Source organism: Anolis carolinensis, unplaced genomic scaffold (assembly GCF_035594765.1).
Source record: "Anolis carolinensis isolate JA03-04 unplaced genomic scaffold, rAnoCar3.1.pri scaffold_8, whole genome shotgun sequence".
Taxonomy (NCBI): Eukaryota; Metazoa; Chordata; class Lepidosauria; order Squamata; family Dactyloidae; genus Anolis; species Anolis carolinensis.
Genome location: NW_026943819.1, coordinates 10,105,539 through 10,133,484, shown reverse-complemented (window position 1 = coordinate 10,133,484; position 27,946 = coordinate 10,105,539). Strand labels below are relative to the sequence as shown.

Below are 27,946 nucleotides of genomic sequence, written 5' to 3'. Positions count from 1 at the left end.
AGCTGAAATGCATAAACTTGTGCTAGTTCTTGAATAATGGATGCAATTTCCCTTCAAATATGCTTGAAAGTGCTGTAAGACTATTTGAGAGCTTCTACTTTGCCATCTGAATGACGTAAAGACACAAAGAGGATATTGAAATGGAGCCAGAGTGTTATGCTAACACATAATGAAATATGTTTCTCACCTAAACTGTGATTCAAGGTTGCAGCACTAAGTGTGCCTGCAGCAATGAGTTGTCTTCCTTTTCAGTAACCTTATCCTACCAATAAGTTACATAAAGGTGAAGTATCTCAAAAGCATGTCACAGTGGAACACGTGAATATCCATAAGTAAATACCTGTATGGGAAGAGACGTAGTGTACAGAACCAACATGAATGTCCAAACAAGAGTTTAAAAAACAGAAATGATGAATAAGAAACAACCGGAACAAATTCAGTTTTAGGACAGCTTTAATGGCACAAAATGTTTAGAACTACAACTTATACAAGTACTGTAAACTGTATATAATAATGTAACAAAGTGCTAACTAATTATGAAGAATACTTAATTACTTTGGCTCAGTTAACTACAGTAATTTCACCAATGTCTTTTTTTTCTTTTAAAAAAGTGTTAATTCCAACAGAGCTTTTCAGTTTTTTAAAAATAGTAAATAGATGGGTTTTTCGTTTAGCTCATGATGCAGTTCAACCTGCTGCATTCTTTTTAATGTGCGAGTTTACGCATTTTTGCTTGATCCTATGTACAAACATTTCAAGCCCTGTTTTTTCCACTGATCGCTTGAAAAACAAGACCTGTTTCCCCCCAAAAAACTGTAAACAGGTATAAAGCTATTTAACAATGTTCATTTTAACAAACTTTTATGTTTGATAACCCCCCTTCTTCAAATTATAGTGAACTAGTCCACTTCAAAGTAAAACAAAACAAAAACTCATGCTCTTTCAAGCTTACTGTTAGCTATTATGGTAATAAATACTGATTTATATCACTGCACTGCAACAATGGCCAAGAAATCAAATCCTCAAACTCATCATCCATTTTAATCTCACAGCTGCTTGATAAACAGTAGCAAAGGTGTTTAGTCACACATGTAGATGGATCAATCTTTCACACAGCACCTGCAGATTAACCATTGTATAATTTGGAAAGGAGCAAAGCTTTATTTGTCTCACTTTGTAACATGGTCCCAATTCCACAGATCAGTGGTTCCCAACCTTTGTGCCTCCAGGTGTTTTGGACTTCATCCCCACAGTTCCTAACATCTGGTAAGCTGGCTGGGATTTCTGGGAGTTGAAGTCCAAAACACCTGGAGGCCCAAAGGTTGGGAACTACTGACATAGATATATGGTATATCGTTCCACTGGGTTTTACAAAACAACTTACAAGAATCAACACTGAAAGTACTATCAGGCTCTTAATACTATTCAGTATTGTCTGATCTTTCAAAAAAAAAAAAAAAGAATAACTCTTAATGCAGAGGTGTCCAACATGTGGCCCTCCAGAAGTTTCAGACTCCAACTTTCAGAAGCCCTTGCTAGCTTGTCCAATGGCCAGGAATTCTGGGAGCTGAAATCCAAAACACCTGGAAGGCCACAAATTTGGCACTATTGCCTTAATGCATATAATCACTTCAAAATTACTCACACCAGGAAAAAAACATATTTGCAAGCAATGTAAGTGCTGCCATTCAAAGAGAGCGGTGGGCCGGGGGGTGTTCTCAGACATTATAACAGAATCAAGCAATAAGAGAGGCTTTTTGTGTGTTGCAGAATCACAATCCTGTTACGTTGCCATAACCACACCGTTGTCGGCAGAGGCAAAATGGCCCATTTCTGCTACAAAGGCAACGAAATCCATCTCCATCAGAAGAGAAAGCTGCCCTATTGGCTCCAGATCTGTGCATGATCTCTCTTTAGCAATGTTATTACAGCAAAATGGCATATTACCCAGGCATAAGTCATCAATAGGATTTTGAGCACTGGAGTTAATAATATATGTGAGGAATGTATGCCATAGCTTACCTTCTCTGTTTCACCAATTTCCACTGACGCTAGTGAACATGCTCAAATAGCCAAACCTTTCTCTTTCAAAACTTTCAGTAGTCTGATGCAAAACAGGGAAAATGAGCATGTTTCCACAGGTCTGGTCACTGATTTTTTGTCTGGTTTCACTGTCAGCCTATGGTGACTGGAATTTTGCTAGTTTTAAAGTTAATAATGTGTTCCTAAATATGTAGTATTAAAGTCTGTCATATATATATACATATATATATAAAAGAGAGTAAACTATCATTCGGAATCATATTACATGTTCCAGAATCCAATGCAGATCGACTGAGAGATGTCTGCTTGTGTCTATCTGTGGAAAGAAATTTGGATCTGTGTTTCGGATCTCGGGGAAGGAAAACCAGGTTGTGTTTGCTTTTGAAATACTGCTACATAGCTATTCAAGTTACCACTTGCACTGCCTAGTAGTGATAGGTCCTTAGGACTTCAGATATTTCCAAAGAGGTTATAAATAAAAAACGGCAGTAATGAAACTCAACCAGAGATTTAACTGTGTTTCATAAAACTGCAAGAATGTTCCCATTTTATGTGGACTCTAAATACTAAAAAAAAAATCAATTCAAACTACTTTCAAAAGGAGAGTCTTCATTCAATAAAACACCAAAGAATACTAGAAGCTTCTTCGCATGCAAATAATGCAATCCTAAAAATAAAAAAAATTGTATAGATGTATTGGAATTTCTAGTAGAGATACAAGTCACTACAGTCGTCCCTCCACATTTGCGAGTTGAATGTTTGTGGATCTGATTATTTGCGGATTGTTTGCTGTCAGTTCTGCCGCTGCCTTTCACCACTTTTAATGGGGACTCTGATGACACCGTTGTCCATCTTGATCTGCATTCGGTTAAGTCAGTCTGTAGTCAGATCTTTGGTCGCTGGGAGGAAATCAAACTGGCGGAGGGGAAAGCACACATCACAGCTCAGCCAACCCACCAACACAGGCATTTTTGTGTGTACTGAATACAGTTTGCGGGACCAAGAGATAGTCACATTTTCTCCACGTTTGTGGGGGTCCTGTGCTCCTGACCCCCGCGAACATGGAGGCCAACTGTATCCATATAAAAGATAATGAGAGTTATTCAGTATTAAAAGTTGCTGATGAGTCAATTTTTATCCTGCTTTGATTTTTTTTGTGTGCAGTTCTTGCCTCCTGACAAAGTAAAAACATTGGAAGAACTGGAAAATAAAGCCACACTTTATTTACGTACAGTTCTTACTTTAGGAAAAAAATAACCAATAAGTTTCAGTTCATCTTTTTTTATAACCAATTTTGGTTAATTCTCAAATTCTTTTGAGAAAAGAGAGATTGTTATATTCAACAGTTCAATTACGCACTGTGCAGATTACTTCCTGCTGTAGTAAAGTTGAGACAACAGCCTCATTGATAAAAATTAGAATTTGCTGGTGGCAATCTGCACTGAAAGAAGCCCTTGCAAACGTATAAAGCAACTGTAAACTCTGTTAGGCAACTCTGATGTGTCTTTTGCAGGATGTGGAAGGAGGCGAGAGAAAAGGAAAAGAAGACTAGTAAAACACCTCCACAGAGTTCCAATACTGAATTCCAAGAGTTACTGGAACCTGGATATGTTAAAAAAAAAAAAAAAACAAGGTGGAGGCTTGGAAGGGAAGTCATGCTTAAAATTCCCTCAAGTTCAATTGTACTAGTGTGACAGTAACACCTTCACAGACGAAAAGGATTTCCAGGTTTGTGCATCATGTCTTTCAATAAGTACTGGCTGAAGGTGTAGTCAGTCGTTTTCCAATGTAGATACTGAAATGAAATGCAAATTTGTATATTACACATTCTTCTAGTTTAGAAGACTAAAATTTGCCAAACCCTGATCAACAGTTCCCTACTTCTTATGCAGCAAAGTCATTGCTATGGTTATGTATTTACTAAGGAGAACCTATTGAGGCTTTCTTGGCAAAATTTGTTCAGATGGGCTTTACTACCTTCCTCTGAGACAGAGTTGACTTATGTAAATTTTCATAGTGGAATAAAGGTTTGAGTCCTGATCTCCTGTCCAACATTCAGACCACTCTATTACGTTGATTCTAAAGTTCTTGCTAATAACATTCAAACTATACTTCTAAAGGCGAGCAACTGTGATAATATTACCATGAAATATAAAAATAGCAGGTAAGGCAATTTCCAGAACAATTCATAGAAGCCAAATGCTGAAATGTATACGTTATATAACTAAAAGAACTACTTCTTCATGCTCATTCAAACAGTTATGGCAAAATGATGTGACATTTGGAGGGGCAAACAAGCAGTTGCACTTGTTGTATTTTGTATTTTCTGTCACACCTTAAGTGTTTTGGGAGCCACCCCGAGTCCTTCTGGGAGATGGTGGAGGAATTATTATTATTATTATTATTATCATCATTATTATCATTATTATCATCATCATTATCCTACCAGTTACTCTAGCTGCTGAACATTAATTCCTGCATACTAGCCATCCAATATACGTTCAGATACTCACCCTAGTCCCAAAGCCAAGACATGAGATATGAAGAGAGATGGAATGAACACCTTAAGAAACTCAGCTGAGAAAATGCCCCCTTTCTTCATGGCACCACTCTTCCTCATACTTAAAGATACAGCTCGTTTAGGATGCCGAAAGTGAAACTCCCTAGGAAAAGGAAGTGTTTAAAACACACTGAATTGGATTATTGAAATCGACACACCTGGTAGTGATGTCAAAATCCTAGAATTGTTAAGTTAATATATTGTTATGGAAAGACACTGAACAGATTTAGAATACCTGACAAAAGATACTGAAGAAAACACTGCCCTTTCAGATAGAGGCAGTAATGTACATCCTTAAAATATACACCAAGAGTTTTTAAAAAACGGTATTCATTATTTAGCAACTTAGGATGTCTTCCATCTCCAGCAGACACCATCCCAGAAAAGAGAACATTAACGTGGTGAACCACTATGAAGTTGGGACCTGACACGCATACAAGCCAATGGATATTTTTTGAAGCATTTGAAGGAAGAGGAGAAATATGTCTGCTAGAAGTCACCTGTATTCCACATGTGTTTTACCCACAGTGCTAAAGAAAGATAATATTCCACTGGAATCCTATGAAGAGCTGCTCTTCAATGTAAGTACATAATGATGGAATAGAAATTAAATGTAAGGCTGTTTATATTTTTGGGGCACAACTGTGAACAGCAGTATTTGATACAACTATCTCTAATGTGAGAACATTTGCAGTGATTCTTTAAAAGAATAATACTTGGCATTTTACTGCAAGAGCAATTCTTTCTCAGTGAAGTAATTATCAGGACTGGTTAGTAAAGGTTTCAACTCACTTGGGAGGAATGTTTTCAGGTCTACTTGACCAGTCTGAGACCCAGTCTGCACTTTTCTTCAGAACATCTACTTCCTTCTCTCCTTCAGCTGGTTCCTCTTCAGACTGAAAATATATACACACAGGAGACAAAATTCATAACACACTCATTGTGCTATTTATTTTAAGTACAGCTACGAATATAAGCATTCCTCTCTGGTTATCCACATAAAGAGGTAACAACTGGGGGAAAAAGTATCTACACCAGTTTTATTGCTTTTTTGGAAGAAAAAGCAAGCCTGAGATCAGTGCATGCCTAAATATTTTACTTGAAGTATTTAATAACCATTTGTGAATAACTAGGAAACTGAATACCATTTGAAACCAGAAGATTCAAAATTAATTTCATCTATTAAAAAGCCATCCAGAATATGAAATATTTTAAAATACAAGAGTACAGAAGGTAATTCCTCAAGAACAGGATTATATCCCCTAAATACATCCAGAATTGTGCTTGGCCAAGAAACACATATTCTATTACATTACAACTCCCAGAAATCCCAGCCACTTTACCAGCTGTTAGGATTTCTGGGAGTTGAAGGTTAAAACATCTGGGGATCCCAGGTTGAGAACCACTGCAGTAAAGACAAATGTAAAAATGATGATAACCCTCAACAGTGATTGAGGTCAATTTCCAAAAAAAAGCTTTAATTTGCTGATGAAATATCAAGAAGAGTCTCATCCTACACTCCTCAAAGCAGTAGACCAAAACTCTGGGAGCAACCATTGAAAAGACTCTCTCCTTTGTTCCCACCAAATAATTCTGGGCAGGTAACAGAAGAGCCTTCATTAAGTTCTAAGAGGCTAGGGAGGCTCATGTAGGAAGATTACATACCTTCAGGTGGCCTAGACCTGAACCATATAGAGAACTTTAAATATTAGAAAATACAATTTTAACTGCACCTGAAATAGACCAACAGGAAATAGTGATGATGTAAAACCCTGAAACCTAGATTATGGCATTCTGTGTGGTTCAAGGAAATGAAAACTCCCTGCTAGAAGAGAGTTTAAACAATGCTAAATAAATCCAGCTCGTACAATTGTTTGTAAGTCATGGGATAAGTACCTGAGAACTATTGTCTTTACTTGTGTGCATTTCCACATCAAACATTATCTGTCCATCTTCTTGAGGAGAAGGGCTAGAAAATAAAGAGATGTAATCATGTTACTACAGAATCTGATTACAGAGCATACTTATTTGGTTACTATTTATACTTACAACTTTTTTGTAGCATAGACAGATGTGTAAACATTTAAAAGACACATTTGACAGAATGAACTGATGAGAGTGTTTGCACATTTGAGAGAAAGAATTTTTAGTGAAGGCATGTTGCCTTGTCCTACAAAACAAGAACAAAAAAAAAACACATATGTATCCAAGGAAACAGCAATTGTGAGGAATCTGGGGGCCAAGCCAAATCATGGGACCCAGGAATGTGTGAATTGTTTGCTAAGATGCCAGTATTGATTCTGCATTTGAGGGGGCGCAGGGGGATATGTTCAAGATGAGACAACTGAACAGGTCATGATCAAAGGATACAGTCCTAGTAATACCAATCCTATTAGCATACTACCTTGGTAAACATCTAGGAAACAACGTAGCTTTTATTAGAGAAGGTCCAATGACTAAGTGCTATTTATTTCAGTCTGTTCTAATAGGAGAAGAAATTATTTAATGTTGCAGTCTTACTCATGCTTGATTACTATACAAGATATGCTGAACTCAATGGGTTTTATTTCTGAGTATACATGAAAAGGATCACATTCTGAATGTTAACAACAAAAAGGCAAGAAATTAAAGCACTGATTCATCTGAAATTAAGGCACATTTCTACAGTGCAGGACTTAGTTATGACAGGAAAAAATTAATCAATATGTCAGTTTGAATGCTTACCTGTCACAGTGGGAGCTACCCCTCGAACTGCTCTGCCCTGACTCATGCTGAGCATCTAGAAGTATCTTCTCCATGTCTCCATTGTGGATAGAGGATGATGAGGGAACATGCTCCAGGCCACCATTTTTTGTGTTGCCATTGTCATTGCCATTTCCATTTCCATTCATTTGCAACTCTACCCAGGAGCCTGTTGGAAAGGCAGATGTTTTATCAAGAACTGTGAAACCAAAACCCAGCAATGATTTATCTTATACTAGCAGAAACATGCAGGCAAATTTAGATAAAACACAAGGAAAACACCCACAGAGAGCAATCCCTCTTCTCCCATTAATCTACAAAGCAGCATTTTAACTGTTTCTGAAACACCAATCGGCATATTATGAACTATGAGCTACTTGTATGTAATTGTTCAAGGGACTCAGTAGCATCTATCTATATGAGCTGTAATTTTGGAAACGGATACCCATGGATGTCACAGCAACAGCTATTATGAGGAAAGCTAGAAATGCAGGAAATTCTGCTCATAGAAATTGGTATGATGTCTTCCACAAGTAGACTTGGAGCAATATGAACAGAAGTATGCTTTGTTCAAAAATTTTATAACAAGGTAAAGAAGGAAATTGAAGATTTAACAGGACATAAATTGGTTTTGAAAAATAAAGAATTCTTCATCCAGAAATTAGATAAGAACAAAATTACTAAGGACTGGGGGGAAATTATAAAATACATGATAGTTGCCGCTCAAGCAATAGTCGCCTTGGGTTGGAAAGAGCAAACAAAGTGGGAAGTTAAAAAATGGTATGAATACCTAGCAGATTTTATGCTTCAGGATTACATCCTTGAAAGGAGAACTAAATATATATCAGGCCGAATCAAAAAGAACTGGGATCTGGAATGGGGAAGATTGATAGATAAAATCAAAGGACAAAGAAAATATAAAGAATTGAATCATTCTTTATTTACGATTGATCAATTAAAGTAATATCTGAATGAAAGAAAGTACTGTTCCCAGAGGGAGGGGGTAGGGGTGAAAAACCAATTGACATGTGGGAGATAAAGGTGGAATTAGCAAGTGTAATGTTACTGAGAATATATAATTGGATGTTTATTTAAAAAAAACTGCAAAGCACTTCTCCACAATTAAAACTGTCTCCTTTCCTATTCTCAGACATGTCTTTTATTCAACAGGACTTGTGTATTTGGGGAAATTATAAATATATATCTCTAAAATATAAATAAGGATCTGGGAAATTGGAAAGAGTTTGTATAGGCAACTAATGTCCCGGATTTAGAAAGACAATATACTCTCCAATTCTTGTCAGGTATATTCTGGAAGAAAGACAAAACATTCAAACAAAGAGCTTTTGCTTCTGACCTGGGATTAAAGGTGGTAAATCCTTTAGCATCTAATACTCCAACATAGATTAAATATCCCTATCAAGAATTCTGAACTCTGAAATGCTCCAAAATTATCCACATAGCTGGCTGAGGTCTACTTTCTGGTGGTTCAGTGTATACATTTCTATCTGTCTAATATTGCATTCTACATAGAGTATGGATTACAGTGGTATAAGGGTTTATTCCAAAATTGTAACTGATACAGAGAATATCGGACACAGAGATCAACATTCTTGCTTATTTACTCTTCCCTTCTTGCATTTTCAAGGAATGTGGACAGGAAATTGGTACAGATGTATATCTATCAAAAACATGAACTGTGAGGACGATGAGGAATGCTAGATAGTCTCAAAGCTTTCTAGCAGTTTCCCGACATGTATTCAGAATTTATTTATTTTTTCAATTTTACCAGAAATCATCCCACATGAATATTGCAGAAACAAAAGCACATCAGCCCCTTATTGCTCAAAATGGCTATCTCTAGACTCACACCAATCTGTGAACCATGTACAACTCATTCAAAATGGGTTTCCAGGAAAGAAATAGCTGTAGCCAGTGGGCATGCATGCAATACATGTCTCTGGGATATTTTTGGGAGGAGGGACTTGCCAGTTTCTCAGATTAGATAGCACAGCTCTTTTATAGTGGGTGCGCAGTATCCTTGTTAGTCAATAATTGAACAAAAATGTAAACAATGCTGAAACAGTCAAATGATGTAGTAAAAACAATCGGCGTATAAACTTCTGAACATGAGAGGATATGGAGTTGTTGTGTACTTCTTAAAAAAAACAAAACATGTAAATGTTGAAAGAAATAATGTAGGAATTTTAAGGAAGTTAACTGTGCAGGACACTGTTTATTTAAAGCAGATTCAAAATATAGAATATAATTTTCCAAGTTAGACTGCACTTTGATAATTTGCATTCACAAATATTGTCAACAGCAAAGCCTTACTGTTGAGTAGTTATATACATTTACTGAGCAAGTGTTTTGAAAGCAACGTAATTGTTTCTTATATCATTTGACAGGTACGATGAGGGAGAAATAAAAAAAAATGTATATGTAGGCAAAGCATCTTCTAAAGCAGGGGTCCCCAAACTTTTAAAGCAGAGGGCCGGTCCACAATCCTTGAGACTGTGGAGGGGCCGAATTATCATTTTAAAAAAAAAACCGAATAAATTCCTATGCACATTGCACGTGTCTTATTTGTAGTGCAAAACAACAACAATGAAAGAACAATACAATATTAAAAAAATAAAAACAATTGTAACCAACACAAACCCATCAGGATTTCAATGGGAAGTGTGGGCCTGCTTCTGGCCAATGAGATAGTCAAGTTAATTAGGATTGTTATTGTTGTGTTCCTTCAAGTCATTTCAGACTTTGGGCGAGCTTAAGTCTAAAATTATTTATTTATTCATTTACTACATTTATTTACTACATTTATATCCCGCCCTTCTCACCCCGAAGGGGACTCAGAGCAGCTGTATGTACATATAATATATTATATTATTAGCATAGCACAATATTAGCATTATATATTACTATATTGAACTATACCACTATACTGTAATATATGTAATATATAACATATAATTAATATTATTATATGGTATTATTATTAGTATTATATTGTATAACATAATATTATTATCAATATTATATGTATATACAATATATTATACTATTTAAAATGATATAAAAATATTATATTATAAAACTGAGGGCGGGGGCCAGGTAAATGACCTTGGAGGGCCACATCCGGCCCCCGGGCCTTAGTTTGGGGACCCCTGTTCTAAAGCATGATTTCACACTCCTGTGAGTGTGTGAAATGATCAAGAATCTAGACTTAAACTATCTGAATGTCCCTCAGTCTGATCTATAAACAAAAAGTGTGTCAGAACCCTGCTACTAGAGCCTGGATGTGGCTCTGAGTTTCAGGGTCACTGACAGTGATAAGACACCTGCGTCCCAGGACTCGGAGGAGAAACGGCTGATGGACTTGGCGGGGAATTTGCGCGGGGTTTTACTGAGCGGGAAGAGACTGTTCAAATGAGGGGGAGGGTATATAAAGGAGGGTTGGCCGGAGCCTCCCATTCTTGGCTTTTCTGATGTTCATGTTTCCTACAGTAAAAGTTCCTGGTGATACCACAGAGAGTCTCGTGTGTTCATTCAGGAGCGGCTGTGGTGAGCTGACACTAAGCCAAGAATACGGACACCATCCCGCTGTAGCGGTGAGGTGTAACATGCAAGTGGAGGATGAAGAGCTCTTGGGCGCCGGAGGAGGAAGGTCGGAAAGGGCCACTCCCGAGACGGACGCTGAGTTCCACCAGCTGGCGGCCCTGGCGTCATCCACCGCTTATGCCCAGCCAAATGGGGTAACCCAGAGGCGCGGAGTGGTGCGGGGAGATAGCACCGGAGGAGAGGAAGGTTCACCTTCCCCAGGCCCGCAAAAGATGGTGTTTCTGGAGGAGAGGATGTCGGCGATGGAGACCACCCTGGCAGTGATGTCGAGGGCGATGGAGCGCCTGGCGGTTTTGGCGGAGCCGGAGCGAGGAAGGGAACTCCGGGCTAGCTCAATGTGGGACGTGAGCATGGGAAGCAGCCAGGGCTTTGCAGACCTCCCAGCACCGAAGGGAAGGGAAATGCGAAAGGAGCCCGGTGCCCGGCCCAAGATCCAAACGAGCCTGACGCGGGTGGAGGAGAGTGACGACGAAGGGGAAAAGCCTCCGAGAATCCCGGCTACGCTCCCAACTGAGACCCTGGTGCCCCTGGCGAATGCCGGGCGTGGCACAGGACAAAGGGAAGCAGCAGCGGGGCCCACTGGCCCGCAAGGGGGCTTGCGACGGGCGGAGAATTGGGGATTGCCACCACAGGGACCCCTACCGAGACGAGAGGAACTAAGGATCGAGTTTGGGGGAGAGTCCTCTGAACTGGATTTTTTCCTGACCACGGTGAGGGGCTATATGGAGGACAATGCCCACACTTTTAGAACGGAATCCAGCCGGGTACGGGCCATTGGTGCAGTGTTGAAGAGGGGAGCGGCCAGCTGGTACGTTCAACTACACGCGCGGCGCGACCCATGTCTGGGGTCACTCCGACGCTTTATGGGGGCCCTGGAGACCCGTTTCCGAGATCCACTGGAGCAGATCCGGGCGAGGGAGGAGTTGAAGACCGTCTCCCAGGGGCAGAGGTCGGTATCTGAGTATGCGGAGGAGTTCCAATGCCTCGCTGAAAAGGTGCCGGAATGGTCTGCAGTGACAAAGATAGAACTCTTCAAAGAGGGGCTCAGGCGGGAGATCCTCTCCTGGGCGGTGCATCGTGATGAGCCTGACACACTGCGCGGATGGATTCAGCTGGCGGGGCGCATCGAGACATCGCTGGCCCAGGCGAGGAGGCACCGAGGAGGGCTACAGCAGCGGCCGCAGATGAAAGAGGGGAGCCGGAAGGAGGGATCAACCCCAGCCGGGAGGAGAACGGAGCCGACAGGGAACGTGAGCACCAGCAGGAGGGGCTGCTTCGTGTGCGGCCGTTTGGGCCACAGGGCTGCCGAGTGCTGGCAGAGAAAAGGGGAAGGCGGAGGCCCGCCCAAACCAAGAGCCGTGGCAGGGAAACGCGCCGAGGAAGAACCACCGATGAGGCACCACTCGGGGGGGTTGGTAAGTCAGGACAAAGCCATGATAGTGGTCCCCATTCAGCTGGAAAGTGGCAGCAAACAAGCAACCTGCAAAGCATTTGTGGATTGTGGATGTTCCAGGAACATCATCTCCCCTGAATTAGCCGAGGGATTGGGATGCGAAAGAACGAACCTAGAATCCCCAATAGCTTTTTCGCAGTTGGACGGATCCACAGCATCGGGATCATTAGCTAAGTACAGTGCCGAAGATGTAAAGTGTAAGATAGGGAGTTGGGAAGGAAAGGTGTCATTTGTGATATCACAAATAGCCAGCTATAATGTTATACTAGGCATGCCATGGCTGGGGCAGGCCAACCCGCAAATCAACTGGGAGGATAAGAGCATGATCTTCAGGATGAAGTTGGAAGGAGGGAGCCAGGAAGTGGAAAGGGAGCCGGGGAAAAGGGGGGAGGAAGACTCTATCAGGATAGCAGAACTGGCAGATAAATTACCCCCAGAGTATCGGGATTTTGTGGACGTATTCGATGAGAAGGAAGCAGACAGTTTCCCACCGAAGCGGAGAGTTGAAGTGAAGATAGAGCTAGTCCCAGGAGCAGAGCTTCCTAAGGCAAAAATATACCCAATGTCGGCTAGGGAAAAGGAGGAACTGAGAAAATACATTGATAAAAACCTAGCGAGGGGTTTCATAGAGCCTTCAAATTCCCCTCTAGGGGCGCCTGTGTTGTTCAGGCGCAAAAAGGACCAAACGCTGAGGCTCTGCATTGACTACAGGGGCCTGAATGCAATCAGTTCTGGAAATAAATACCCCCTACCTTTAGTGAAGGACTTGATCGCCCAGTTATCGGAGGGACAGATATTCACTAAATTGGACTTAATTGAAGCGTACCATAAATTGCAGATTAAACCAGAGGACAGGTGGAAGACGGCCTTCTCCTGTGCATTCGGATTATTCAATTATCGTGTGCTCCCTTTCGGTTTGTGCGGCGGAGGCGCCGCGTTCATGCAATTAATCAACGAAGTGTTGCATCCATTGTTGTACAAGGGAGTCTTTGTTTTTTTAGATGACATATTGTTAGTATCTCGGACTAAGGAGCAACACATAGAACTAGTCAGGGAAGTCCTGCAAAAGTTGAGAGAAGCAAAACTGTATGCGAAGCTTGCCAAGTGCGAGTTCAATAAAGACCAGATAGACTTTCTGGGGTATAGGATTTCCTCCCAGGGAGTGGCGATGGACCCTGCGAAGGTAGAAGACGTGAGGGGGTGGGAAGCCCCCAAAACACGGAAGCAGCTGCAATCCTTCCTAGGGTTCGCAAACTTCTATAGAACATTTATCAAGGACTTTGCGCGCCTCACTTTGCCATTAACGGATTTGTTAAAGACTAAAGGTAGGGGAGAAACAGCCAAAGTGAAGGCCCCAGGGGCCAAACTGACCTGGACAATAGAATGCCAGGAAGCTTTCGAAGCCCTTAAAAAGCGTTTTACTGAGGAGCCTGTCCTACAGCACCCTGATATGTCTAAAGCCTTTGTATTACATTGCGATGCGTCAGACCGGGCATATGGGGCAGTTCTGCTACAGAAAGACGAGGGGGGGAACCTGAAGCCATGTGGCTATCTGTCAAAAAAGTTTAGCGATACAGAAAAAAACTGGCCGATTTGGGAGAGAGAAGCCTTAGCGATTCTAAAAGCACTAGAGTGCTGGAGACACTTTCTGGAAGGAAGTGGAACACCGTTTGAGGTGTGGACTGACCATAGAAATTTACAGTATCTAAGATCCCCTCGTAAACTATCAGCGAAGCAAATTAGATGGGCCCAATATTTCAGCCGTTTTGATTTCAGACTCAGATTCTTCCAGGGGAAACATAATATACTCGCTGACGCTCTCTCTCGGATGCCTCAGCACGGGGGAGGAATTCAGGAATCTGAAGGGAGTATTTTTCTTGATAAGCAATGGGGCCTGGCAGTACTAACTCGAGCACAAGCGGCCAAAGAAAACAAACGTACTGCCATTTCCACGGGGGGAGGAGAAATATGGGAGGAAGAGTTGAAGCGAGCGTATGGAATGGACAAATGGTTACAAACAAACAAAGAAAAGGGAGAATTGTGTGGGGATTTGGTGTTTGTAAATAAGAAATTGTATATTCCTGAATGTTTAAGACGAGAAATGTTAAGGAAGTACCATGATAACAAGGGTGCGGGTCATCTAGGCCCCACCAGGACTATTAAACTGTTGGCCAAACAATGCTGGTGGCCCGGAATGAGGAAAGACGCCAGGGGATACGTCACGCAGTGTGAATTATGTGCAGAGGGAAAAACACCACCGGGGAAGCCCCAGGGGCTATTGCAGAAGGTGGTGGAGCCCATGAGGCCATGGGAATGCGTAGCCATGGATTTTGTAGGCGAACTACCCCCCAGCAGAGGCCACAGATACATTTGGACAATATTGGACCTATTCTCAAAACAGGCACACTTTGTGGCTCTGCCAAAACTCCCTTCAGCTGAAAAACTTGCTGATTTGTATGTGAAGCATGTATATCGCCTACATGGGTGTCCCGACAAGATAATTAGTGACCGGGGAGTCCAATTTACTGCAAAATTTTGGGGAAAATTCTTACAGCTGTTAGGAGCAGAAAGGAACCTGAGCTCGGCCTTTCATCCCGCGACCAACGGGGGGGTCGAACGTACCCAACAGACACTGTGCCAATTCTTAAGGATGTACACCAATTATAGACAGGATGATTGGGCGGACCTTCTTCCGTTTGCTGAGATGGCTTTTAACGGGGCCGTACATTCGGCCACAGGTCGTGCCCCATTCGAAATAGTATACGGACGGGAGGTGGCACCTTTCCCCAGGCTACCCGAGTGGAAGGAAGGGGAGGGCCAGACCGACGAGGAATGGCCGGCCAAAATCAAGCAAGGGTGGCAAACCGTGGTAGAGGCATTGCGGGAAACACAAAAGAAGTACAAGCTCTTTGCGGATCGTAGGCGCCGAGAGGGGGACAAATTGGGCGAAGGAGATCTGGTTTGGCTGAGCACAAAAAACCTGAAATTGGGGTTCCCATCCAAGAAATTGGCTCCACGCTATATAGGGCCATTCAGGGTAGCAAAAAGAATAAACGAAGTGACCTATGAGCTGAGGCTACCAAAGGACCTAGGAAAGGTACACCCGGTATTCCATTGCAGCCTGTTAAAAAAGTATAAAGGAACTCTGGACAGCGGAGAACAATAGTTGTGTTTAATCTTTTCCTTCCAGGACGAAGGGGAGGAGGACGCCATGTCAGAACCCTGCTACTAGAGCCTGGATGTGGCTCTGAGTTTCAGGGTCACTGACAGTGATAAGACACCTGCGTCCCAGGACTCGGAGGAGAAACGGCTGATGGACTTGGCGGGGAATTTGCGCGGGGTTTTACTGAGCGGGAAGAGACTGTTCAAATGAGGGGGAGGGTATATAAAGGAGGGTTGGCCGGAGCCTCCCATTCTTGGCTTTTCTGATGTTCATGTTTCCTACAGTAAAAGTTCCTGGTGATACCACAGAGAGTCTCGTGTGTTCATTCAGGAGCGGCTGTGGTGAGCTGACAAAGTGGACCAGCTGACAGACCCAGTTATAGAAGAGAACAAGTATGCATCAGTAATATTGACTCAGCCACTGAATAAGCTCATTCTCACACTCCAGCTCCTCCCCAACATACCAGCTGTAGTCGTCTCCACAAAAATTAAAGTACCCCTTAACAACATAAAATATATCCTTCCAGCAAGATGCATCAATGCACAGTTGTTTCGTTCCATATTATGACTTTGCTGCTACAGTAGAGTCTCGCTTATCCAAGCCATTTTTGTAGTCAATGTTTTCAATATATCGTGATATTTTGGTGCTAAATTCGTAAATACAGTAATTACAACATAACATTACTGCGTATTGAATGACCTTTTCTGTCAAATTTGTTGTATAACATGATGTTTTGGTGCTTAATTTGTAAAATCATAATCTAATTTGATGTTTAATAGGCTTTTCCTTAATCCCTCCTTATTATCCAAGATATTCGCTTATCCAAGTTTCTGCCGGCCCGTTTAGCTTGGATAAGTGAAACTCTACTGTATATCTATTTGCTCTTTATAATGTACTGTTCATTGTAAGTTGTTTTTACTAGTTATTAAAGTCCATGCCAAACTGTATTTATTTAAAAAGAGAAATATATTGAATATGCTTAGGAATGCAAGCTTCTAGTTCATATATGCTATAACAACCCTTCTATACTCAGAGACACAGAGAATGCATTTTTTCTGTTCTCTTCCAAAGCTCTATTCTCTTTAGAGCCAATTATCCTCTCGCCTGTTTAGCTTTTCATTTGTGAAGCCATCATCCTGGAAGCTGTATCCTTTGCCTTTCCTCAATTCAATTCTTTTCTATCACTTACAGCTATGTGATATCCTTTCTTACAAAAGGGCTGCTTCCTTCCTTTCTCGTGGCTTAAACTATATGACTCATTTCATTCCAAGAAAGTTACAAATCCAAATACAGGTTGAGTATCCCTTATTCAAAATACCTGGGATGAGTAGTGGTTTGAAATTTGGATATTTTTTATTTTGGATTCTGCATGCATCTATCTATCTATCTGTCTATCTATCTATCTATACACACACACACACACAACATGTCTTGGAGATGGGGCCCCAGTCTAAATATGAAATTCATTTATATTTCATATGCATCTTATACACATAGTCTGAAAATTTATATAATACTTCCCATAGTTTTATGCATGAAACAAAGTTTGTGCATACTGAAACATCAGAAAGCAATGGTAATGTTATCTCAACTGTTTATGTGGACAACTTTGGACTTTTCTGAATTTCTAGAGAAGGGATACTCAATCTCTATTTCACACAAGCTACTAATTACACAGTCATTTCCTCTCCAATGACCACACACTTTTGTAAAAATGAATTGTATCATTTATTTACAGGATAAATAAAATAAACAAAATTCCCAATAGCACTAAAACCAAAATGAAACCAATGAACAATACATATCTACATATCAGATATTCTGAGCTGTGCTTGTTTAATCTTTTTATTAATTCTGTTAGAAGATAATTGCTTTTAACACTGATGAATCAAATCAATTTTAAAATAAAGGCCTATTTTAAAAAAACAGAAAAAACGAATAATCTCTAGGATATGTTTTGAAATGAGAAGATCTGATTCACAACTGATGGAAGAAAACAAACAGAAATGTAACATCAAGGCAGATTTTAACACAGATACGGACACTTAAACTTTAAAAGACAAAAACAGTTGGATTGTTTAAGATGGAAAATAGACACATACTCATGTTTCTAATCTCAGCTAGCTTTTAAGATGTTAGCCATCGGAGGCGGCCTTAAGGAAGAAAGGCAGGAAAATCAACCCTTAGAATAATTATGTGGATTATATTCTATCTTAAAAAACATTGAAAAACCCGTAGGCTCTCAAATATTGTTGGACTATATAAACTCCGAGGCATTTTGATGCTTTTTCACACGCTATAGAACTCCCTTTCCATGGTTAAAACCACCTCCCCAATTTATGTTTTTACAAGCAAACCATATTTTCATTTATGTAGGAAATTTATGAGGTTGTCATGCTGACAAGTGATTTGAAGACAAATATACACAAGCAACTGACTAGCTGCGCAGGAAAAAACTTTTAATGGAAGTAGTGGGAAGAAGGTGTACTCTAACTTCTTTTAACAGTCATTTCTATCAGAAGAAACTGTTTACATATTACAAAGTTATTGTGTTCTGAAGAAGGCACAAGACAAATGAATTAATGATAATAGGCTGTACTGACTGAAGCTGATGGGTATGATAGATCAAGTATCTCTTATCCAAAATGTGTCTTCTTGCTTATTTACATCCTGTTCCCATCTCAACCAACAAGAGCCCTGAGATTATCAGGAGAGGCCCTTCTCTCAGTCCCACCACTGTTGCAAATGCGTTTGGTGGGAATGAGAGAGAGGACCTCCTTGGTGGTGGCTCCGTGGCTCTAGAACTCCCTTCCTAGGGAGGTGCGACTGGCCCCCTCATTGCTGGCCTTCTGTTCACAAATTAAAAACTTTCCGTGGAAGCAGCCATTTCCCAAAAACCCAGTGGTTCTCAACCTGTGGGTCCCCAGATGTTTTGGCTTTCAACTCCCAAAAATCCTAACAGCTGGTAAAATGGCTGGGATTTCTGGCAGTTGTATACCAAAACACCTGGGAACCCACAGGTTGAGAACTACTGCGAGAACCCATAATAAGAAATAACCAGGGTGCTATGGGGAAAGCCTATCAATGAAGGCTGTCTCAGACTGACAATGTTTATACGGCCTAAAGAAATGGAGCTTTAGGATTTTTAATATATATTTTTATGGATAACCTCAGTGACCTGAGACCCAGGGAATTTTAGCATATAATGTTATTAATATAACATCATGTAATTGTGTTATTTGTTTTATCAGTTTATTTTACCTTGTGTCACGTAATTTCTGTTGTTTTAACCATTGTTCGCTGCTTTGAGTCCCACCCATGGAAGAAAGGTGGGATGAAAACAAATAATAATAATAATAATAATAATAATGTATTTAAAGCAGTTTTAATTGTTGCAATTTTTACCCAAGTGTGTGCCTAATCAACGACTTAAGAGCCGCGGTGGCGCAATGGGTTAAACTCTTGTGAACTCCTGACCTGAAGGTTGGATTGCTAACCTGAAGGTTGCCTGTTCAAATCCGTGAGATGGGGTGAGCTCCTGTCTGTCAGCTGTAGCTTGTAGAGACATGAGAGAAGCCTCCCAGCAATACATCTGGGCATCCCCTGGTAAATGTCTCTGTAGACAGCCAGATGTCTCACACCAGAAGTGACTTACAATATTTTGATGAAGGCTTTCATGGCTGGAATCACTGGGTTGCTGTGAGTTTTCCAGGCTGCATGGCCATGTTCCAGAAGCATTTTCTCCTGACGTTTTGCCTGCATCTATAGCAGGCATCCTCAGAGGTTGTGAGGTATGTGGAAACTATGCAAATGGGTTGTTGAAGGCTTTCATGGCCGGAATCACAGGGTTGTTGTATGTTTTCCGGGCTGTATGGCCATGTTCCAGAAGTATTCTCTCCTGACATTTCACCCACATCTATGGCAGGCATCCTCAGAACCTCAGAACATAAATGTGAGCGAAATGTCAGGAGAGAATACTTCTAGAACATGGCCATACAGCCCAGAAAACATACAACAACTCTATGCAAGTGGGGTTTATATATCTGTGGAACGTCCAGGGAGGGAGAAAGAACTATTGTCTGTTGGAGGCAGGTGTGAATGTTTCAACTGGTCACCTTGATTAGCCTTTCAATTTCAAGGTCTGGCTGTTTACTGACTTGAAGTATGTTCTCAAGTCACTTCTGACATGGTAAAACAAATCAACCAGCTGTTGTTAACCTCATTAATCTGCATACCTGTACACCTACAGTGTAATAAGGATCTTTGGACCATAATGAAATGTTTGCTGTTGTTGAATAAATAATTTAAAAATCAAAAACAGAATTACATATAAACAGTATTCAAAGTAACTGCATTCGATACAGGCCTGGGCCAACTTGGGACCTTCCTCCAGGTGCTCTGGACTTCAACGCCCACCATGATTTTACATGATGGTCCAGGCCTGCATTAAAACGGTCCCATATCCCAAAGGACTTCTGGACACAAGAAATATTCGCCCTGGAACAGGTTCGGCCATTTCAAGGCCTTGTTTTGGGGTTGTTTCTGACAGGCCCACCACCTTCTCCCCTTCTTTCCATCTGGCCCCGCCCACATCGCCCCTTCCCCCAAGAGCCCCCCGCCCTTTCCAGGCCAGCGCGCCCCTCCCATTGGCCAAAAGCCTCTCGCACGGCCCGGCACCCAGCCAATCCGGGCCGAGAGAACGTTTCCTCAGGCAAGGAGACCCCTTCGCTGTCTTTCCCTCAGGCGGACCCCGCTCACTTTCCTTCGCCCAGCCCAGTACTCACTGTTGAGCCCGGCCTCGGCGGGCGTCCCTTCAGGAGGCGGGTTGTTGTTGTTGTTGTGAGGCGACTCCTGAGGGGAGGACATGGCGGCCGGCGCAAAACTCTCCTTCCTTCTGGAGCGCCGAGAGGGACAACAACACAAACAACACGGGGGGCGTGTGCTGCGCATGCGCCGCCACAGCGACCCCGCATATACTTGGCCAGCGCGCACGCGCAGGAGAGACCACGCCCCCTTTTCCGCCTTTCCTCCCTGACGCTTCTCACGTCCGCGGAGGGGGTGTGGTCAGAGGGAGTCAGCCTTCGGCGCGCAGTGCGCAGGCGCGGGAGTGTAGGCGGCTCCTTGCAGAGAGGAGTCAAGCTGTCAATGCACCCAAATAAACCCACGCAATTGACTGCTCTTTCAAAGTCTAATAGGTGGAATAAGTTCAACATATGAGTTAAATAGGGCGACTAGAATGTATATTTATTTATTTAATACATTTGTATCCCGCCCTTCTCACCCCGAAGGGGACTCAGAGGCTTACAAATTAAATTTACATGCAATATTATATTATTAGCATAGCACAATACTGGCAATAAATTAGCATATTGTACTATATCTATAAATTGTAATATTATTAATATTACATGTAATATATAATTAATATTATTATATTGTATTAGTATTGTATTACAAAATATTACTATTATATGCATATACAATATATTATAATATTATATATTATTGTAAATTATATTGAGCATTTTCCAGCTGTGTGTTCTAGATCATCATCATGCCTGGACCAACTTTGCGTTGTGGATTCCCTCAGGCAGGAGTCAGCCAGGTTTTGAAGCTGCAAGGCTTTTCAGTGCTAATCAAGGTGATTAATTGCAACATTCACACTTGTCTCAAACAGACAAGAGTTCTTTCTCCCACCCTGGATGTTCCACAGATATATAAACCCCACTCGCCTAGTTTCCAACAGAACTCACAACCTCTGAGGATGCCTGCCATAGATGTGGGTGAAACATAAGGAGAGAATGCTTCTGGAACATGGCCAGACATCCCGGAAAACTCACAGCAACCCATCGTAATACAGTAGAGTCTCACTTATCCAACACTCGCTTATCCAGCATTCTGGATTATCCAACACATTTTTGTAGTTGATGTTTTCAATACATCATGATATTTTGGTGCTAAATTTGTAAATACAGTAATTACTACATAGCATTACTGTGTATTGAACTACAAATTTGTTGTTTAACAGTGTTTTGGTGCTTAATTTGTAAAATCATAACCTAATTTGATGTTTTGGCCCCTGGTGGTGGCGCAGTGTGTTAAAGTGCTGAGCTGCTGAACTTGCAGACTGAAAGGCCCCAGGTTCAAATCCCGGGAGCGGAAGGAGCGCCCGCTGTTAGCCCCAGCTCCTGCCAACCTAGCAGTTCGAAAACATGCCAATGTGTGTAGAACAATAGGTACCGCTCCGGCGGGAAGGTAATGGCGCTCCATGCAGTCATGCCGGCCACATGACCTTGGAGGTGTCTACGGACAACGCCGGCTCTTCGGCTTAGAAATGGAGATGAGCACCAACCCCCAGAGTCGGTCACGACTGGACTTAACGTCAGGGGAAAACCTTTACCTTTACCTAATTTGATGTTTAATAGGCTTTTCCTTAATCTCTCCTTATTATCCAACATATACGCTTATCCAACATTCTGCCGGCCCGTTTACTTTGGATAAGCGAGACTCTACTGTAATAATAATTTGTGCAGGTATAGAACATTCACTCCTTGATAAACTAATCCAGACAGAACTTCCCACTCCACCTCTGTAGTTTCAAAAAAGAAAAAGAAAAAAAAAGGCGATCAACAAGTTGTTCAGGTTTTTCTTGAAAAGTCATAAAGAAAGATGAAGGAAACTGTTATAAGTGTTTCTCAGGGAGACAACGCCCTCTTATCCATTCTTGGAAGGAGCGCCTGTCATCCCTGAAGATACCCTCCCATGCTGTGAGTTCAATCTCAGTCATGTTTCCCTGTCATTTTAACTCTTATCATTGCACGGTTAGCCACGCTAAACACATAACTTAAAACCATTCCTTCCAGAAGGCAAAAAAATGGAGTAATAAAGTTGGTCAGTCATCATCTAACATGCAAGTTGCTGCAAGAGATACTCACAGGAACACCTCAGCAAACCAGAGTCCAAAAATGGCAGATCAAAACCCGGAAGCTCAAGACATGGCTGATACCAATTGAGAGACTCCATTCTGGGCACACAGAAGACTGGGCAACTTGGAAGGCGCAGAACAGACTGCACTCTGGCACCATGAGATGCAGCGCCAATCTTAAGAAATGGGGCCATAAAGTGGAGTCCACAACATGCGAGTGTGGAGAAGAGCAAACCACAGACCACCTATTACAAAGCAGTCTGAGCCCTGCCACATGCACTAGGGAGGACCTTCTTATAAGTTAACATCAGAGGCACTTCAAGTGGCCAGCTTCTGGTCGAAGGACATTTAGTATGTCAAGTTTTTAACTTTGTATTTTTAAATACATTACAACTGTACCCTCAGTTTACTTCTGACACAATAAATAAATAAAATCATCTGACACAGGGGACTCAAAAGTGGCTTAACACAAAAGCATCAGCATACCCATTTAAAATATATGAACATTAAAACAGGATTAAACAAACAGTTTTTAAAATTTCAGTTAAAAACCATTTAAACAAATTAAAAGTTAAAAACCACAACACCCCCTGAATTGATCTTAAAAACCTTCATATTTAAAAGCCTGTTTGAATAAGATCGTTTTAGCCTGCCGCTGCCAGAAGGGCAGCAGGGAGAGGGCCATTCTGGCTTCCCTGGGAAAAGAGGTTTTTGCATATTTAAAGGAGACATGACGACCCTTTTCAGCTTAAAACCAAATGGGCATAACTTTTAGGAGATTGGGAACTTCAAACCATGTTGTTTGTGTGAAGATTGGGAAGTATATATACATGGAAAACTATATTGTAGGGATATTCTGCATAAGCATTTACTCCATGTCAGGTTAGGGACCGGGACCATCTTCCACCTGAAAATCGATGCCCCCACTGTGGAAGAACATGCGGGTCAAGAATAGGGCTCCACAGTCACCTACGTATCCATCACCAAGACACTACAATTGGAAGGCCATCATACTCGGACAACAAGGGATCACTTAGGTAAGTAAGTTACTCCGGGTATCTTAAATAACGGTAGACAACAGTTACTACATTTACTTGTGAAAGTGAAGCATTTTCTGATCACCACAAATTTTCAAGTTTATCTTTAATGGCAAGAATTTCAAAAAGCCAAATAAAAAAAAGGAACACTCATAAGGTAAAACTACATTTCCATTTAAGTAACTGATAGCAACAAAAATACACAAAATATAGGGGTAACTCAATAATGCAGTGTCATTTTTCAATTGCATTAAATCACTTTATATTAAGTTTTATACAACATCCTATTTTTGTTAAAAAAAAAACCCCAAATTTTAATGACTTTTTTAAAAAAAAGAAAAGCACGGTTGTGAGCCTGAATTCTAACAAGGCATTCAAAATTAGGACAAGGGAGTTTAGATACGTAAAAGGTTAGTCCCATAAAACCGTAGTTGTGTTCTACAAAATTCATCCTGCCCATATTGAGATGGAGGTCTGTTAACAAAAAGAGGCAGGAGGAAAGGTTTCTTGATACAATATGAAAGAATCATCATTTATTATTATAGCAGAGCCCGGAAGCTTTTTAGTGGAAACTACTGATAAATACTAAAGTGACATTTGAACATTTTCATAAAGGAATATTATTATTATTAAAAAGGCTCCCTTTTCCCTTTCCTCATGTAAAATAATACTGGAAAAAATCAATACGAAAACATTGAAATCATCATGCAATTACAGTTTTAACAAATGAAGAAATTCTTAAAGAGGTAGATTAAAAAGGGAAAACAAACGAACAAAAACAAAAGCACTATTCTTTGACACTTTTATTCAGTAGATTTCCCCCCTGTAGCACCCACCCCGCCCCATTTTTACTGCCAGACATGGCAAGGAGTGATTACAGTCAACAATTCATTAAAACATTTTGTTCTTTGCAACACAGACCCCTTTGAACACTGACCCATTTTGTGTGCTTTTTGTCTCTTTCGTCAATACACCACCACCACAGGGCTGGGGAGCAAGGGGATCTTTCAAAAAGGGGAAAGGAGTCCAGGAGGCATGGGAGGAATGCTACAAGCCACAGCAGGAATGAGCTGTTATTTCATAATAACAAGGGCCACAAATAATACAGTAATGAGGTTACACAGTTAACTCCCACAGCATGACTTGAAGGCTTTCTTCCCCCCTGTGGTAGACGTCATTGTCACAATGGAAGGCATAAAAAACTCTGGTGGAATCAAATGTCAATCAACAGTCCAATCTCTAGTCCATTAGGCAAGATGGTGCAAGTAGTCATTACGTTAAAAAAGTGCCCTAAACTCACCTAAATGGCTAGCAGACATGGAGCACTCCTCAGCAGAGCCATTGCCCATACAGCTATCTAGAAGAGTAGGTTGTCAATATGGCACATTTTTAAACACTGGGCAAAGTGTGCCACAAAAGACATCTCCATCTCTCTTGTTCTCTCCCTGTTGCTCTCCTGCTCTCGGTTTTCTCCCTTCTATTGTTTACAAGTACAAATGCTAGGTTCAATCTATCTGAACTATGCAGGAAGTGGACTCCTCTGCTAGAAATACTAGCCCTAATTCACTTTGTCTTGAAATATATACAAGTTGTTTGTAGTGGCTACAGCAATGATGTTCTCCTTTGGGTGCCAGGCAGTGTGGAGGATCTTTTTGTTGAAGTCTAAGCTGTCGACGCTAATCTCATCCTTCTTTCTTTTCCCGCTTGCGCAGACTTTGCGGGGTTTCAAAACGGTGCGTGGCTTATTGTTTTCACGAGAGGCTTCTAAAGTAATATCCCGTTTCGTGTTTCTATCAAACATTCTGAAGAAGTTGTTGTAGGAGCCTGTCATGATGACACTGGAAATGAAGAGAGGAAAAAACAGCTTTTCAGTCAAACTGCTTGCCCTTTTAGAATACTAGCAAGGGCAACGTCCTAGCAGACAGCCAATTCTCTCATACCAGAAGCGATTTGCAGTTTCTCAAATCGCTCCTGACACAAAAAAAATAGCAAGCAAGACTCAGTTCTCGGAATATACAGCCAATCCTCCACAATTACTGGGATTGGAGTCCAGGGCCCATCTTTAACATCCTAACCATGACATACAAATTCTTACAAACTCCCTGTGAGAATACTATTCCTGTGACTCATTGACTTCCAGGCATTGTATGACACTTTGTTTCCAGGAAGCAATACTTGTCATTTGGAGAACAGTGTCATCTCCTCTCATTACAATCAAATTATAGTGCAGTCATTTTTTTAAAAGTTGCAAGGCCTGACAATTCAGTGCCATCTTTCATAGCACAAAATCATCTTTACACTCTGAAGAGATGTTTGGAAATCATTTGTTTGTTTTTTTTTGGTTTACAAACCCAAGATTTGACTACATAAAGTCTCAGTCCAAATCTAGGTAGCAAGTGATGGGAAAGTCCTCAGAAATGAGCTACCCGTTACCATAAGCAACACCAGTCTTGGTGAACACTTTTTGCACAGAAGTAAAGACGCCCCATCTTGGCTCTACCTGTACATTCCCGTGATATGACAATTTATGATGAAGATAACATCACTGCTAGATCTTTCAAATCAGACAGACTTTTACTGAGAAACCAGACTAACTGTGCCAAACATCTACCAGGAAGCAACAGTAGGTTGCTCGTGTGTGGCAATGACAGTGGCACTTGAGATAATATTCCAGAAGGAAACACCAGTAAATAATTCCCAAATGTCTTCTATCCTCAAAACCCTAGGACAGGGATCCCCAAACTAAGGATCACAAGCCAAAAGCAGCCTTCTGAAGTCATTTATTCCTCCCTCCGCCCTAACCTCTAGACTTAGGGTTGCCCTAAGTTTGGAATGACTTGAAGGCACACAACAATCCTAATTAACTTGACTATCTCATCAACCAAAAGCTGGCCCATAATTCTCACTGAAGTAATGGCAAGTTTATGTTGGTTAAAACTGTTAATTTTAAATATTGTATTGTTCTTTCATGGGTCTTTTTTTTTTTGCACTTCAAATAAAGTACGTGCAATGTGCATAGGAATTTATCCATGTATTTTCAAACTCTAGGCCAGTCTCTCAATAGTCTGGGGGACCGTGGACCAGCCCTCTGCTTAAAAAGTTTGAGGACCCCTGCCCCAGAACACAGTCCAAATTAAAGTCAAAGAGAGAACTTCCCAGTTAGAAGGCACTCAACTACCTACTAGGGCAGTGGTTCTCAACCTGTGTGTCCCCAGGTGTTTGGGCCTACAACTCCCAGAATTCCCAGCCAGTTTGTCAGCTGCTAGGATTTCTGGGAGTTGAAGGCCAAAACATCTGGGGACCCACAGGTTGAGAACCACTTTACTAGAGCAAAGTAGGGTAGAAACACAGCTGTGTCTAATGATGCAACTGAACTCAAAACAAAGGACATTCAGATGCTGAAAGGTGTGAAAGGAAATCAGAAGATGTACAATGCATATAATTAGTTGTTTTGTGCCTCCAAACCTTCCTGACATGTTGATCTGAAGGAAATTTCTTGGCAATATTTGATTGGAAATGTTAATGCATTTCATCAGCAATATGCAAAGCATCAAGATTTCTGAACCATTCTTGAGTTTGCAGCATATTACAGCCCATATGATAGAATATAGAAGAGTGCAAACAAGAAAGAGTTTTGTACAACTGAAAGACTAACACATTTGTTTGGCACAAATGTCTATGGACTGTAATTTAGGTGATCAAATTCATCACTAAATAACACAAATAGTAAGTGAAAATGAGGTCCTCTTGTACTTACATCACCTATTACTTCTTCTATATACCTTTGCCAAGTATTTGTAAACCTCCAATTTTTTTACTGGAAGGCAGGATGGAGTCTGGGGGTAGAACTTCCCATGCAGCTATGCCAACCAAAAAAGAAGTCCTTGGATAGTCAATAGGACTGATTGCATGCAATAAAGGAGAGAAAAGAGTAGACTTGCCTGTCTGATCCATTCCAGCAGCACTCAAATTTGTCAAAAATGCAGTCATTTTCATAGAGTGAACAAAGTTTACTTCTGAGGTATTCGTGCACCTGGAAGATGAACACACATTGGTAGGAAGAAAAGACAACAGTATGAAGTATTGCTATATGCAAACAGAGAGGTTTCATTAGCTGTTATTTTTTTTTAAATAAAATCAGGTGCCCCAATTTATGCAAAAATTGGTAGATTTTTTAAAAATAAAAAATGTGACTGGGGTTGTAAAATGCCCTTCCAAGATGCTGCATTGCCTACCACCATATAGTAAGAAAATCCTGTTGCTTCAAAACTTGTGTTTACTTATATAAGTTTAATTAAAGTGAGTGAAATACACTGAAGAATATTCAGCTGGGATTTTTTCAGGATAGAAGTCGTCTCTTGAGCCCAACAAGTGGAGCCCCATTAAAAGCTTTCTTTGA

At 41.1% G+C, this 27,946-nt stretch overlaps 2 protein-coding genes across 5 annotated transcripts in view; both read right to left on the bottom strand.

Moving 5' to 3' along the window:
- Nucleotides 1–435: 435 nt before the first annotated feature.
- On the bottom strand, nucleotides 436–20,537 carry bnip3l (BCL2 interacting protein 3 like). Its single transcript, XM_008120178.3, has 6 exons — nucleotides 20,370–20,537; nucleotides 7,328–7,514; nucleotides 6,500–6,572; nucleotides 5,396–5,499; nucleotides 4,557–4,706; nucleotides 436–3,838 (listed from the first exon to the last, which is right to left on the bottom strand). Exons 1-6 carry the CDS (start codon nucleotides 20,533–20,535, stop codon nucleotides 3,790–3,792), a joined length of 729 nt encoding a protein of 242 aa, XP_008118385.2. The 5' UTR covers nucleotides 20,536–20,537; the 3' UTR covers nucleotides 436–3,789.
- A 3,099-nt stretch (nucleotides 20,538–23,636) lies between these two features.
- Nucleotides 23,637–27,946, bottom strand: part of ppp2r2a (protein phosphatase 2 regulatory subunit Balpha) — a 41,448-nt gene continuing 37,138 nt past the window's right edge. For all 4 annotated transcript variants that reach the window (XM_016997204.2, XM_062960858.1, XM_062960859.1 and 1 more), the window contains exons 9-10: nucleotides 27,489–27,580; nucleotides 23,637–25,385 (exon numbers count right to left, since the gene is read on the bottom strand). In XM_016997204.2, the coding sequence (XP_016852693.1) occupies nucleotides 25,106–25,385; nucleotides 27,489–27,580 (372 nt within the window). In that variant the 3' untranslated portion in view covers nucleotides 23,637–25,105. The remainder of the gene's footprint in view (nucleotides 25,386–27,488; nucleotides 27,581–27,946) is intronic.

What these genes read in the sequence shown, in the direction of transcription:
- bnip3l (XM_008120178.3), bottom strand. Translation starts at nt 20,535, where the DNA reads ATGCGCAGCACACGCCCCCCGTGTTGTTTGTGTTGTTGTCCCTCTCGG. An exon ending in CGCCGAGGCCGGGCTCAACA is followed by an intron (nt 7,515 to 20,369) that starts GTGAGTACTGGG and finishes CCTTTCCAACAG; the next exon opens with GCTCCTGGGTAGAGTTGCAA. An exon ending in CCTGAAAACATTCCTCCCAA is followed by an intron (nt 4,707 to 5,395) that starts GTGAGTTGAAAC and finishes TCCTTTTCCTAG; the next exon opens with GGAGTTTCACTTTCGGCATC.